Source organism: Rhincodon typus, chromosome 3 (assembly GCF_021869965.1).
Source record: "Rhincodon typus isolate 14 chromosome 3, sRhiTyp1.1, whole genome shotgun sequence".
NCBI lineage: Eukaryota > Metazoa > Chordata > Chondrichthyes > Orectolobiformes > Rhincodontidae > Rhincodon > Rhincodon typus.
In genome coordinates, this window is record NC_063334.1 from 10,827,961 (window position 1) to 10,843,333 (window position 15,373).

Here is a 15,373-nt window from a genome sequence, read left to right on the forward strand (position 1 = left end):
GGGTCTAGGCCCGAAACATCAGCTTTCCTGCTCCTCTGATGCTGCTTGGCCTGCTGTGTTCATCCAGCCCTGCACCTTGTTGTCTCTATTAAGCAGCCTGCTTTGTTTGTCCTGATTTGACATTAGTATTGTTGATGGTGCACTAATCCAGGCAAATGGTAAAAGGCATTCTATCCTCCTTCTAACTTGTGATGTAAAGTACAGGCACATCCCAATGATACACACGTAGCTAATGCACTCCTGATTCAGTTGATGTTAAAAATTCTTAGATCTTAGACTTAAGCCTTAACAAGGCAATGCACTATTTTAAAAGTCACCTCCCCCCAAACATTTTCTTGCACATTCCAAAAGGAGTAATTCATCAGAATCCTCAGCCCAAACTGTTCTTGTAGCCACAGTATAGTTTCTGCAGTTCAGTCCCTGGTCAATGGTAATGACAAGAATGTTGACAGGGCAGTATTCAGCGTTGGTAATATCACTGAATGCCAAATGGATCTTGCTAGAGAGAGTCTCTGCTGTTGGAGATGTTACTTGCCAGCATTTCCTATTTACTCCATACATCAGCCCAAAGGATGGTGAGCTCTTGCTTTTTTCTTTAAAAAAAAACTACAAAATTTACACAAGTGTGGGCATTGCTGGCTCAGCAATTTATTGCCCATCCCTAGTTGTCCTTTGAGGGGCTAGTGGTGACTGTGAAGGAACAGTACTATAATTCCAATTCAGGGTGGTGAGGGGCTCGGAGGTGAACTTGAAGATGGTGCTTCAGAATATCTGCTGCCTTTGTCTATCTAAAATGGAAATGATTAAAGGTTTGGATGGTACTAAAGGATCTCTGGTGAATTCTGTAGTGCATCTTGTGGATAATACACACTGCTACTGGGTCAGTGGATGAAAGGAGTTGATGTGGTGCCAATCAAGCGGGCTGCTTTCTCCTGGAGGGTGTCAAGCTTCTCAAGTGTTGTCATAACTGCACTCATCCAGGCAAGTGGGGAGTATTCCATCACACTCCTGACTTGTGCCTTGTAGACAGCTGACAGGTTTTGGGGAGTCAGGAAGTCAGTAAATTCACTGCAAGATTCCCAGCCTCTGACCTGCTCTATTAGCCACTGTATTATATGGAAAGTCTCGTTCAGCTTTTGGAAAGTGGCAACCCCTAGGGGGTTGATAGCGGGAGATTTAGCGATGGCAACACCATTGAATATCAAGAGGCAATGGTTTAATGGTCTTATTGGAGGTGATCATTACCTGGCACTTGTATGGCAGTGTGCTATTCACCACTTTTCAGCCAAAACCCAGATATTGTCCAGGTCTGGCTGCATTTGGATGTAGACTGCTTCACTATTGGATGAGTCGTGAATGGTGCTGAACATGGAGGGAAGGCAATTGATGAAACAGTTGAAGATGATTCAGCGTAGGACAAGGCCTTGATACATTCCTACAGAAATGGCCCAGAGCTGATACTAGTAGGGTGTTGTAACTTTCCTGTTTACTATTTCAACCAGAGAGATTTCCCCAGATTACTGTTAATTGCAGTTTTGCTACGGCTCCTTGACGCCACACTCATCCAAATGTGACCTTGATGTCAAGGGCTGTTACTCTCACCTCACCGGGATGTGGTATTAAGGAGTTCAGTAGGTACAGTAGTAACAGGAAAAGAAATGTTTGCTGCTGAGCAAAAACACAGCAAAATTCCATTATCATAGAATCCTTAGTGTGGAAACAGGCCCTTCGGCCAACAAGTCCACACCAAACCTCAGAGCATCCCACCCAGACCCATTCCCGTATAAACCCACCTAAATCGACACATCCCTGAACACTACAGGCAACGTAGCACGGCCAATCCTGCACATCTTTGGACTGTGGGAGGAAACCGGAGCACCCAGAGGAAACCCATGCAGACATGGGGAGAGTGTGTCTGTGTGGAGTTTGCACAGTCTCCCGAGGGTGGAATTGAACCCAGGTCACTGGCCTGGGAGGCAGCAGTGTTAACCACTGAGCCATCGTGCTGCCATTAAATTCTGTTTAAGGTAACTTCAAAATAGCTTTAAAATCACAACACCAAGCATACTTCAAATAAAATGGAATCTGGATGCCATTAAATTGGCTGTGCAATGCGGAGAAACAGACAAGTATGCATACTTGATTTTTTGGTGATAGTGATGGAATGAAGATCCCAGCTCCAAAAGCCTAATAGCTAAAGCAAAACAGTGTTTATCCCCTCAATTTTGTTCCAGAACACAATGGTCCAAAGTCAGTCAGCAACAAAGCGGCTGTCCTCATTTTGAACTACAGCGCAGAAAAACTGCTCACAAAGATGATGCCCTGTAACATAGATTTCACCTTTGCATCAAACAGGAAATCTGTGGCATCCAGAAGTTGAGATGGCATCAAGGTTAACAGCATTGAAGTAAAAAGCATTGATTGACATATTTTAAGTGAAATATAAATAAAAGCAAAATAAAGATTGGAGCGCACACGAAATTACAGTTGAAGTTAACTACTAAACATGAACCCACAAAAGTCTGTGGATCATTGTAAAAAGAATTAAAATGTTGCTTAAATACAAGATTAACTTTTTTCAGGACCAGAGCACTTGTTAGAAGCAATAGTAGCTCAGTCGGCAGTTAAAAATGCAGTTACATCTCAGTCAAAAAAAAAACTTAAGAATTTCTACAGCCAGGCTAATAATATAAATTAGAGATAGTAGGAACTCCATCCTGGGCCTCCTGCAGTGCCACAACGATGCCACCCGAAGGTTGCAGGAACAGCAACTCATACTCCGCTTGGGAACCCTGCAGCCCAATGGTATCAATGTGGATTTCACAAGTTTCAAAATCTCCCCTCCCCCTACCGCATCCCAAAACCAGTCCAGCTCGTCCCTGCCTCCCTAACCTGTTCTTCCTCCCACCTATCCCCTCCTCCCACCTCAAGCCGCACCTCCATCTCCTACCCACCAACCTCATCCTGCCCCCTTGACCTGTCCGTCCTCCCTGGACTGACCTATCCCCTTCCTAACTCCCCACCTACACTCACCTTTACTGGCTCCATCCTCTTCGACCTGTCTGTTTCCTCTCCACCTATCCTCTCCTCTATCCATCTTCTATCCGCCTCCTACTCTCTCCCTATTTATTTCAGAACCCCCTTCCCCTCCCCCTTTTCTGATGAAGGGTCTAGGCCCGAAACGTCAGCCTCTCTGCTCCTATGATGCTGCTTGGCCTGCTGTGTTCATCCAGCCCTGCACTTTGTTGTCTCTAATAATATAAATTAGATGTTGAGATCAAACTAAGTGATCTAAGATTTCTATTAACAGCCACCTGGAAGGAGCAGGGGAGAAATGACTAACAACTGTAACCCCATGTTTACATGGACAAATATAAATGCAAGAAGTTGCTGTTCACTTTACGTCTGATTGTAAGCGCTGCCATTTGTGTTATTACACCTGCAACATCCAAACTATTAGTTTGAGTGATTCATTTTAAGACTAAGTTAGATACAGTTTAGATAAAGTCTAGCAGTTAAACTTGGTGTATATATGTGACATCCCTTTGCTATTTAAAGCATTTGTAATAATTGTATAACTTAATAATCCAATTTAAGAGACATCATGAATGCATTATGCACTAATCAATACCAGCAATTTCTACATTAGAAATGCATAGTGGCACAGCAAAAAAAAAAAAAATAATAATAATAAATAAATGTAAGGTTTTGTTTAGTGTTACACAACCCACAATTGTATTTTTGGACCAGCTCAAATAGGATACACAAATCAGAGAACAGATTTGGACCTCAAAACAAAGGATCATGATGAAATATCAAGGTCTCCCTCATCTTTGAAATAATACGAACAATCAAATAAAGCTTAACTTTATGTAGTTGCTATTGTGTAGTAGGCTGAATTTTGTCTAGACAAGGAGACCTTTATGTGTTAGACTACAAAAGTGGTTTCTTTCTGTCACACTAGACCAAATGGGCCTTGTGGATGCCCAACAGGAAGAGAGAACGGTGGTTACAAATCTAACAGACTGTTAGCCACAGTTCTTCATCACATTCGAAGGTTCATCATTCAACAAAGTTCATGCCTAAACAATATAGCCACTTGCAGAACTGCTGCACAAATGGCCCAAATCTCTCTTTTTCAGAGAGAGTAAAGACTGGGTTTTCATAACCTGTTCCTACCACAGAATGGAAGGTCAAAGGTGACAACCAATACACAATCAGCTGCTGTCAAAAAACAACCACGTGCACAGAGGAACTGATTACTCAATACCAACAACACAGCATCTAAACATGCCGGTCATTTTACAAGGCTGAAAAACCCTCCCACTCTAAAATGAAATTCAGTCCATCACCACCCAAGAATAACCCCTGCATAGCCTTTAACATTGTAACTCTAGCAAGTTTACAGAAATGGAGTCTTCAGCAGTTACAGTTGAGTGAAGAGAATGACCTACAAAAGATCCCCAACAGCTCAAGGTTGGTTAGCATCTATGGGGATATCAAAGATTTTAAAAAAGTGGTTTACTGCTGAACAATCCTGCCAGCCATGTAGATTGATAAGTACATGGGGGGGGAACACAGATGGAAAGAAACTCAACATCTCAAAGAAACACCTGTAAAGAATACAGCACAAAAAAAAAATTAATCCAAACACCAAATACAAATCTCCCATCTGTCAACTTGTCAAAATTTTGTTTTAAATTTATCCACAGGAGGGGGGGATTTGCTGGCTCATCCAGTATTTATTGCGCAGAGGGCAGTTAAGAGTCAACTACATTGCTGTGGGTCTGGAGTCACATGTAAGCCAGGCCAGGTAAGGATGGCTGTTTCCTTCCCTGAAGGACATTAGTGAACCAAATGGGTTTTTCCTGTCAATCCACAGTGGATTCGTGGTCATCACTGGAGTCTTATGAATTCAACTTCCACCATCTGCCACAGCAGGATTAGAACCTGGGGCCTCAGAACATTACCAAGGGATGAACAGTCCAGCAATAATAACACTAGGCCACCACTTCCCTTTAACAGGTGCTGTGAAGAACTAAATCTTAACACTGGACTTTGAATTCAAAGACACTAGTATTAATCAATAAGGGGTAGAAGACTGTACAGTGAATGTCATGTCATAGGAGTGTTAGGTGTCCCATACACATTTGGAAATCTACAGCCAGGGCCTAAATTTGCACACAACCTTATGCAAGAAAGTTAATCCTGAGCATTCACTCTCAGTTACACTGTGTTTTCGTGTGTATGTGTATCTATTTTAGTGAAAATTTGTCATGCTACAAATACATCACCACTGTCCCCTATCAATATACCCAGTAACAGATGGTACAAATCAGGCAATTTCCTTTATTAGAAAAAAGTGAACACATGATTTTTTTTAAGAATTTACTCAATCACTTCTAATTCCTTATTGAATATCCTCCATCATAACACCATCTGACCTCCAGGCCACTCAATTTCACTGCCAGTGAGGATGAACCAAGGCATGTGACAAATACCGGCATTCCATCAATTTTCAACATACCACATCCACAAGGAATTCAGGACAACACACATACACACACAGAGACAGTGCCTGGGAGCCGCTAACCATACAGGGCTGTGCACACAGCAATGCTGCACCTAGCTGTAACCTAGAGAGGGGAGGGAGATGCGCTAATGTACCTTGTCCAGCTCATCGTGCAGTTCCGCCAGGCTGGGTCTGATGAGTTTCTCTCCGAGCTGAGCCACCGTGTTCCTGTAATGATCGATCCTGGGCACCGCATCGATGGTGTTGTGGCCGAAAGTCCGCAGGTAGTAGGTGTTGCTGTGTGTATCATAGTAATGATGGGTGGTGGTACCAGCTGATTGCAGGCTGCCTTCACTCAGCATGGTGTCACCATTCTGGGGGTAGCCGTTCATCGCCGCCTCGCTGCCTTGCGGTGGCGCCTGTTGTGGGGGAAGCCCGCACCCGGAGCCGGCCGGCTCTTCCCAAGCCGGGTCCACGAAATTCACCCGGAATCTGCCTTTCGCCTCTTCGGCCGCCGCCGTGCCTCCATCTCCCGGGGCTACCCCTTCGCCCCCCCGCTGCTCCTGAACTGGGCTGGGGCCGGGGCCGGGGCCGGGGCTCGGGCTCCGTCCCTTCGGCCCCTCTGCCTCTCCTGTCCCCCCCTCGGTCACCAGGTCGACCTGGAAGCGGCTCTGACTCGCCACGGGACGGAGCGGCACCGCGGGCTCAGAGGGAGCGGCAGGAGGCTGCTCTCCGGCCGGGGAGCTGGGGGAACCGGGCTCCATCCTCACGGTCTGCTCCTGCCCTTGGCCCGCAGCTCAAAACACTATCAATAAAACTAATACAAAATAACAAAAAAAAAAGGGGAACCTCAGACAACAAAAAGAAACCCCCGAGTCAAAAATTCAGTTTAAACAAGAAGGAGGAAAACAGAAGCGACACTGATCCCTCCTCTTTCCTCTGCCTTAGACCTTGTGTAAACTTGATAGCAGCTATTTTTACCGCTCTGTCCCTCTAAACACTGCTGCTCACTCACAATGATAGAGGGGCCACTCCCAAAGCCCCCACATTCATGGAAATGAGCTCCCTGCCGGAGCTCTGTCTTTATATTTTTTTCCCCCCCCTTCCCTGTGTTTCTCAGTAACTGCAACCCTCTAACAATCTCTTTTTCTCCCCCCCCCCCCTACCTCTTTATCTCTCACATCCCTGAGCGGCCTCAGCTGTTATAAGTCGGCGCTGAGCTCCTATTGGAGGCTGCACAGTGCGGAGGGAGGGTGAGGGGTGTCACTGATGAATATACACACACAAAACCCAACAGTTAGCTCCACACAGCACTGAGCAGGGTAGGGCGCAGCTTAAACATCGCGAGAGACACACACCGACACAAAAAGGCTGTTGATGGTTTCAGTATTAAATACGTTCTTCCCCAGTCTCTACCAAATGCAGAGGAGGCTATGTGTGCGAAAGGCTGCGGACGCTGGCAATGTGAGACAGGGCAGGAAGAGAGTTTAGTGTGTTTTTTTTAAGGGTAAAGGAAGAGAAATGAGTCAATTGCTTAAAGGATCATGTGTTAAACCTTCTTTCGAAATACTCTATTTACGTGGGATTGTATTTCAAGGTAAGTGGGGAGGGCAGAGCCGAAAGGTGTCCCCTTTTTAGCCCGGGGTTGGGGAGATCTTTAAAGGAAAACGTCTTGAACAAAAGTGTGAGAAAGGAAAACAGGCTGATGATCTGACATGCACAGCACGTCAATCGACATCTGTTCAGGAGGGAAAAGAGAGACTGCGAGTTTTTGGGGCTTTGCAGATAGGCCACGCGTATGCATGAGGTGACTGTGGGCTTCACGAAAGACTTAGATGGCGTGACGTTATCAAACGTGGATAATGCAGATAGCTAAATGAGACAAAAGTATTTACAAATAGGGGGAAAAAAGTTTAAAAAGCACAAGCAGAGGGAATAAGAGAACGGGAGATAAAGGGAGAGAATGAAAGAGAAATAGGAAACAGTAACAGCGAATTGGAAATTGCAAAGAACTGAAGCGAAATTCGGTACAACGGCCAGTCCTAAGAACCGCGTAGAAAGGTCATGCTAGAGATATTTTTTAACCATTTCAAAGATGTTATGGCACACCTCGCGAGCAGCTGGGACTTGAATCTGGGCCTCCCAGCTCAGAATAAGGATATTACCACTGCAGCACAAGATCCTCAGGTCATGCCATAATTAAGACTGGTGCCAGTGCTGTCCCCTGCTTAAAGGGTCTCTAGAATCATAGAATCCTTACAGTGTGCAAGGAGGCCATTCAGCCCATTGAGTCCACACCAACCCTCCAACAAGCATCCCATCCAGATCCAGCCTCCTACCCTATTCCCCATAATTCCACTTAACCTACACATTCCTGGCCACTATGGGCAATTTAGCATGGCCAATCCAACTATCTTGCACGTTTTTGGACTGTGGGAGGAAGCCAGAGCACCCAACAGAAACCCAAACGGACACGGAGAATTTACAAACTCCACACAGACATTTGACCGAGGGAGGAATTGAACCTGGATCCCTGGCGCTGTGAGGCAGCAGTGCTAACCACTGACCCTTGGGGAAAGGAAGGCATGTTGTCCTCCATCTCAAATTTCGACATGCCACCTTCTTACTTGCATTGATAAACCCAACCCCATCCCTATTTCTGTGAAGAAAACAGGGTAAAGCTAAGGTATGAAATCAATGACATTAATTTTCACATCAGAGGGTGCAGCACGCTCCAAAGAAAGATGATACACCTTCACACCGATCTTGAATAGAATAGTCAGAGTCAAACGGCATGGAAACAGACCCTTCAGTCCAACTCGTCCATGTTGACCAAGTTTCCCAAACTAAATTAGTCCCATTTGGCTCATGCCCGTCTAGAAATTTCTCATTCTTGCACTTATCAAAATGTCTTTTAAATTTAGTAACTGTACCTGCATCTAAGATTGAAAAGCCAAAACAGAATTGGGAATGGGAATTAATGTAGCAAATCACCAGGGAGTTACATTTGTTTTTAGATGCTGTTCTGGCACAGCTATAGTGTCGGCCTTACCCAGCAATGTGGAAATTTACCAAGGTGTCTCTTGTCCACAAAAGGTTTTGTTTCTTTTCTATATCCTTTCATGGAATGTGGGCATTGCTGGCTAGACCACTATTTGTTGCCCATCTCCAGTTGCCCTTGAACATAGAGATTTCCCAGCCATTTCAAGAGGACAGGTAAACAGTGAATCATATGGCCATAGGTAGAGAGTCACATGTGGGTTAGACCAAGAAAGAGTCTCTTGAAACAGCATTAATGAACCAGATTGGTCCTTACAACAACTGATTCTAGTTTTGTTGTCACCATAACTAAGACTAGCTTTTATTTCCAGATATATTGATTGAATTCAGATTTCACCAGATACTCTGGTGAGATTTAAGCTCATGCCTCCAGACCATCACCCTGGGCATCTGGATTACTAGCCCAGTGACATGACTGCTATGCCACCATAAGACCATACACATTGGAACAGGAATCAACAGTTCAGCCCCTTAAGCCTGTTCTGCCATTCAATAGAATCATGGCTGATCCGACATTCCTCACATCCAGTTTTCCGTGTGCTCCCCCTAACGCTTAAATCCCCGGCTGATCAAGAATCTATCTCAGCCTTAAATATACTCAAGGACTCTGCCCCACAGCTCTCTGTGGCAAGGAGTTTCAAAGCTTCACAGTGCCCTGAGAGAAGGAATTCCTCCTCATCTCAGTCTTAAATTGGTACCTCTTCATTCTGAGATTATGCCCTCTAGATCTAGACTCTTCCACTATATCTGCTTTCCGACTCCCTACCCAACATCCCCCCACCCCCACCCAAGTCTTTCCTTGATCATCAGTAAGATAAGGAAAGGGGTCATCGACAATGCTATCAAGCAGCATTTGCAAAATGGTAGCCTGTAAATCAGTGCTCATCTTGGATTCTTCCAGGGCTACTCAGCTCCAGATCTCATTACAGGCTTGTTTCAAACATGGGCAGAAGAGGGGAGGTGAGAGCTACTGCCTTTGACATCAAAGCCACAGTTCATCAAGTGTGACATCAAGGACCCTGAGCAAAACCTCATTAGGAATCAGGGTCAAAACAATCCAGGACGAGCAATCCATTTGGGACTAATCAAATCCACCACCTTAAATGTTCACTGCCTTCAGCATTGTTACACAGTGGCAGCAATATGTACTATCTGTAAGATGCGCAGTAATCTACCAATGTTCATTCCATTTTACCTTGCAAACACGTAACCTCTGCCACCTGGAAGGACAAAGTCAAAGGTTACATAAGAACATCACCTGTAAGTTCCCCTCTAATCCACAGAACAGCCTAATTTGAAATTATATCTCCATTCTTTCACATTCGGTTAGTCAAAATCCTGGAACTTCCTAGCAGTGCTGGGGGTGTAAATCCATCCCAAAGACTACAGAAGTTCAAGAAGACTGCTCACTACCACCTGCTCTTGGGCAAGTAGGGATGGGCAACAAATGCAGGCCCAGCAAGTGATCCCGACATCCCATGAATGAATATAAAAAAAGTAGAAGCAGAAATTGGAAACAGTCAGTGGATTGGGCAGCATATGTGGAGAAAAAAAGGCAACTTTGTAGATCCATGGGTTTTCTGTCAGAACTGAACTGTTTGGTTCCCATTAAATCAGAGTGTGCAACATTGCGTTACTCACCTGTTTTCCTCCCCCAATCTCACAATAAGAAACACACACTGATTGGAAGAAATACTTGAGAATAGGTATCCAAAATAGAAACATTATTAGGTCCGCTAGCATTCGTGTTTTGAGAGAAGTGAATAGAGATTGCATCTTTTACTGAAGAAAAAAGCTGGAGATCTTTACAAAAGAGAAGACTGGAAAGTGGCTGGATAGAGGTCCATAACATTATGAAGGGGTTCAAAGGGGTAAAAATTTAACCATTTGTGGTATTATTTAAAGCTAGGAACTCTAAGTATATGATTGTTGTTAATACAACTGATAAATAATTCAGGAAAAACATCTTGACTGAGTTGTGGTTAGAGTATGGAACAGGAGATAGCAAGAACTGCAGATGCTGGAGTCGGAGTCAGAGTCAATACAATGTGGAGCTGGAGGAACACAACAGGTCAAGCAGCATCAGAGGAGCAGGAGAGTCCAGTTTCTGGTTTACACCCTTCATCAGGACTGGGGAGGGGGAAGGGAGCTCAGAAATAAATAGAGGGAGGGGTGGGGCTATGGGAAGGTAGGTGGGATAGTGATAGGTGAATGCAGGTAGGGGGTAGTGGTGATTGGTCAGTGGGAAGGGTGGGGCAAATAGTTGAGAAAGAAGGTGGACAGGTAGTGTCAGGCCAAGGAGGGGGGGACGAGAGGGAGGGTTGAACTTGCAGGCCAGGGATGGGGAGATTTTAAAACTGTTGAATTCTACATTGAGGCCATTGGGCTGTAGGCTCCCAAGGCAGAATATGAAGTGTTACTCCTCCAGTTTGTGTGTGGTGTCATTGTGACACTGGAGGAGGGCCAGGATGGACATGTCACTCAGGGAGTGGGAGGGGGAGTTAAAATGGTTAGTGACCGGAAGGTGTTGTTAATTATCGCGAACAGAGCACAGGTGCTCCACAAATTGGTCACTGAGTCTGCGTTTGGTCTCACCGATGTAGAGGAGGCCCTATTGGGAGCAAAGGATACAGTAGACCAGGTTGGAGGATATACAGGTGCACCCCTATCAGATATGGAACGTTTGTCTTGGGCCTTGGATGGAAGTGAGGGAGAAGGTGTAGGGGCAGGTGTAGCACTTTCTGCGGTTGCAGGGAAAGGTGCCTGGTATGGTGAGGTGATGGGGAGTGTGCAGCGGATGAGGGAGTCGCAGAGTGAGTGGTCCCTATGACAGGCAGATAGGGGTGGGGAGGGAAATATCTCTTTGGTCGTGGGGTTGGATTGTAGGTGGCGGAATTGGTGGAGGATGATGTGCTGGTTGCGGAGGTTGGTGGGATGGTATGTGGGGGGGGGGGGGGGGGGGTGGTGTCTGTCTTTATTTTTGTTAGGGGAAGGGGGTTTGAGAGCAGACGTGCTAGAAATGTAAGAGCTGTGGTTGAGGGCATTATGAATCAACAGAGAGGGGAAGTTGAGGTCCTTGAAGTAGGAAGACATCTGGGATGTTCGGGAGTGGAATGCTCCATCCTGGGAGCAGATGTGGCAGAGTCGGAGGAATTAGGAGTAGGGGATCACATTCTTGCAGGAGGGTGGGTGAGACGAGGTGTAGTCCAGGTAACTATGGGAGTCAGTTGGTTTGAAATAGATGCTGGTGTTGAGGCGGTTACCAGAGATGGAGACGGAGAGGTCCAGGAAGGGGAGGGTGGTGTTGGAAATGGTCCCGGTGAATTTGAGGTTGGGGTGAAGTAAAGTTGATGAACAGTTCAAGCTCCTCATGGGAGCACAAGGCAGCACTGAAACAGTTATCAATGTAGCAGAGGAAGAGGTGGGGGATGGTGCCAGCAGGCATAGCTCGGACCTATACGGATGCCACCATAAGGAATAGTCAAGATAATTAAATATAGAACATAGTGTCTGTGCTGACCATGATTCTGTACTAAACTAATCCCATCTGCCTGCAACATGGTCCATATCCCTTTATCCCCTGCCTCTTCATGTGTCTGTCTAAATGCCTCTTAAACTTTGCTATCATATCTATTTAACACGATGCTAGATAAGCGCAAGAGGGGGAAAGGAATAGAAAGATAAAAAATGAGAGGAGGCTCATGGAACATTACAGCATAGATCTAATGAACCATAAACATCCTTTTGTACTGTAAATGCTACATAGTAGGTCTTGTGCAATATGCTGCAACTGCGTGAGAAGTTACAGCAGATGGTTAGCTAGACGTAAAATGAACAAGAAGCTATGGAAGGAAATCCAGAAAGTAAGGAGGAGAAGAAGGTGCAAATCTGACTTGTAGTGGGTTTTTTTAGGTGCTGGTAGTGGCTGGAGATACCCTGGTAGAGTGGAAGGTAAAGATAAAGAATATCTTGTTACTATAATGAGTAAAGGGCTTATAGGAATAAGGTGATTCATCCAGTTCAGAGCAAAAACACCAAGATAGTCATCAGTATTGTAGCAGCCTCCTGGCTGGTAAAACACAGATAGATTTCTAACTTGGCAAAACAGCAAGGGATGCTGGGTACATTGGCCAAGTAAAATCCTGAAATCACAAAACCTAGATTGTACAAACACAGCAGCCAGGTGCTAATGACATTAAGATAGTGTAAAATGCGACAGCTATCCTAGACAGACATATCCCCAACAATTTATCCACTAAACAAAGGAGGTGCCAGACAGAAAAGCACCAGGTTCTGCTACACAAAGAACCAAACTGTTGCAAGCCACCCAAATGATTGCCAGTATTTGAAACCATTACGCGAGTCTGCCTACTGGGACAGAACTGTAGAAAGTTCATGAGAGCCAGCCAAAAAAGTATAAAAGCAGGTTCACCTACAGACCAATCTTTTGGACTTTCTGGAGACCCTCCAACGAGACCAGCATGGCAAAAGGCAGAGACCAGCTGATCATCCAGACAGAGAGAGAGAGAGAAAGAAAGAAAGCAGCTTTGCCCGAATAGCTATTGAATGAAGAGGTCATTGGACTGAACATTGATTCTGCTTTGTCTGTAAGGACGATGCCAGACCTGCTAAGTTTCTGCAGGAATTTCTATTTCAGATTTCCAGCATCTGCAGTTCTTTGTTCATTATCATAGACTTTGATGGAATGCATATAACATTGACACAGTTCAATTCGAAGCTCTCTGCTAAGGTGTCTCACATGGGCAAGTATTTGGTTCTCACTGCTGTTTGATTCTCAGAAAAGAGACTGTTGTTAGCTCTGATGTCTGTCACCTGATTAAATATTCCTGGGGAAGCAATCATTTCCTTCAGCCTCCATGGAATAAATGAGACATTTGTGGTGACAATGTATAGAAGACTTAATAATTACAAGATTTCAAACCAGTCCAGACACCAGATACAGATGAATCAAGGACCAGCAGAATGAAGATAAAACATATTTTTATATATCTGGAATTACAGCAGAAGACAAAGTCGGGACAGCAAAGCAACAGGTGAATGAATTCCAGAAATCTTCAAAGATCATTTAAGTGGTTGCTACAAGTGTGACGAAAAGTACCATAATACAACACTCTAACACAGTGTAGAGCTGGATGAACACAGCAGGTCAGGCAGCATCAGAGGAGCAGGAAAGCTGATGTTTTGGGTCGGGTCCCTTCTTCAGACCTGGGGAGGGGTAAGGGAGCTGGGAAATAAATAGAGAAAGGAGGGGTGGGTCTGGGGGAAAGTAGTGGGATGGCGATAGATGGATGCAGGTAGGGGGTAATGGGGATTGGTCAGTGGGATGGGTGGGGCGGATAGGTGGGGAAGAAGGTGGACAGGTTGTATCGGGTCAAGGAGGCGGGGATGAGCGAGAGGTTCGGACGTGGGATGACACTGGGGTGGGGAGATTTTAAAACTGGTGAATTCCATGTTCAGGCCATCGGGCTGTAAGATCCCGAGGTGGAATATGAGGTGCTGCTCTGGTGTGGCGACATTGTGACACTGGAGGAGGCCCAGGATGAACATGTTAGCCAGGGAGTGGGAGGGGGAGTTAAAATGGTTGGTGACTGGAAGGTCTTATTGTTTGTCACGTACAGAGCACAGATGCGCCACGAAATGATCCCCGAGTCTGCATTTGGGCTCACAGATGTAGAGGAGGCCACATCGGGAGCAATGGATACAGTAAACCAGGTTGGAGGATGTACAAGTGAACCCCTGTCAGATATGGCAAGTTTGCGTTGGGCCTTGGATGGAGGTGAGGGGGGAGGTGTAGGGGCAGGTGTAGCACTTCCTGCGGTTACAGGGAAAGGTGCCGGGGGTGGTGGGGCTAGTGGTGAGTGTGGAGCGAACAAGCGAGTTGCAGAGTGAGTGGTCCCTACAAAAGGCAGATGGGGTGGGGAAGGAGATATCACGTGGTCATGGGGTCGGATTGCAGGTGCCAGAAGTGGCGGAGAATGATACGCTGGATGCGGAGGTTGGTGGGATGGTAAGTAAGGATCGGGAGCCTCTGTCTTTATGTTTGTTGGGGGCAGGGGGTTTGAGAGCAGAAATGCAAGAGATGTGGTTGAGGGCATTTTTGATCACCGGAGGGGGGATGTTACGGTCCTTGAAATAGGAGTACATCGGGATGTCCAGGAGTGGAATGCTCTATCTTGGGAGCAGATGTGGCAGAGGTGGAGGACTTGGGAGTAAGGGATCACATTCTTGCAGGAAAGTGGGTGAGAGGAAGTGTAGTCGAGGTAACTATGGGAGTCAGTGGGTTTGAAATAGATATCAGTGCTGAGGTGGTTACCAGAGATGGAGACAGAGAGGTCCAAGAAGGGGAGGGAGGTATTGGAGATGGTCCAAGTGAATTTGAGGTTGGTGTGAAAGGTATTAGTAAAGTTGATGAACTGGGAACATGAGGCAGCGCCAGTAGAGTCATCAATGTAAGAGAGGAAGTGTTGGGGGATGGTGCCAGTGTAACAGCAGAAAAGGGACTGTTCCATGTATCCTACGAAGAGGCAGGCTTTAGCTCAGAACCATACAGGTGACCATAGCCACCTCCTTAGTCTGTAAGAAGTGGGAGGAGTTGAAGGAGAAGTTGTTAAGGGTAAGGATGAGTTCGGCCAAGCGGATAAGGTTGTCGCTGGAGGGGGACTGGGTGGGCCTGCGGGACAGGAAGAAGTGGAGGGCTCTTAGGCCTTCTGTGTGGGGATACAAGTATACAGGGATTGGATGTCCATAGTGAAGATGACGTGTTGGGGGCCAGGGAATTGG

At 45.8% G+C, this 15,373-nt stretch overlaps 1 protein-coding gene and 1 long non-coding RNA gene across 4 annotated transcripts in view; one reads left to right on the plus strand and one right to left on the minus strand.

Annotated features, from left to right (window-relative positions):
* Positions 1 to 6,636, minus strand: part of slc12a2 (solute carrier family 12 member 2) — a 254,349-nt gene extending 247,713 nt beyond the window's left edge. For all 3 annotated transcript variants that reach the window (XM_048620707.1, XM_020533892.2, XM_048620718.1), the window contains exon 1: positions 5,668 to 6,636. In XM_048620707.1, coding sequence (XP_048476664.1) covers positions 5,668 to 6,276 — 609 coding nt within the window. In that variant the 5' untranslated portion in view covers positions 6,277 to 6,636. The remainder of the gene's footprint in view (positions 1 to 5,667) is intronic.
* A 195-nt stretch (positions 6,637 to 6,831) lies between these two features.
* On the plus strand, positions 6,832 to 14,341 carry LOC125487985. Its single transcript, XR_007266184.1, has 3 exons — positions 6,832 to 7,109; positions 13,230 to 13,626; positions 14,212 to 14,341. It is a non-coding gene; the product is annotated as an uncharacterized LOC125487985 (long non-coding RNA).
* Positions 14,342 to 15,373: the final 1,032 nt, after the last annotated feature.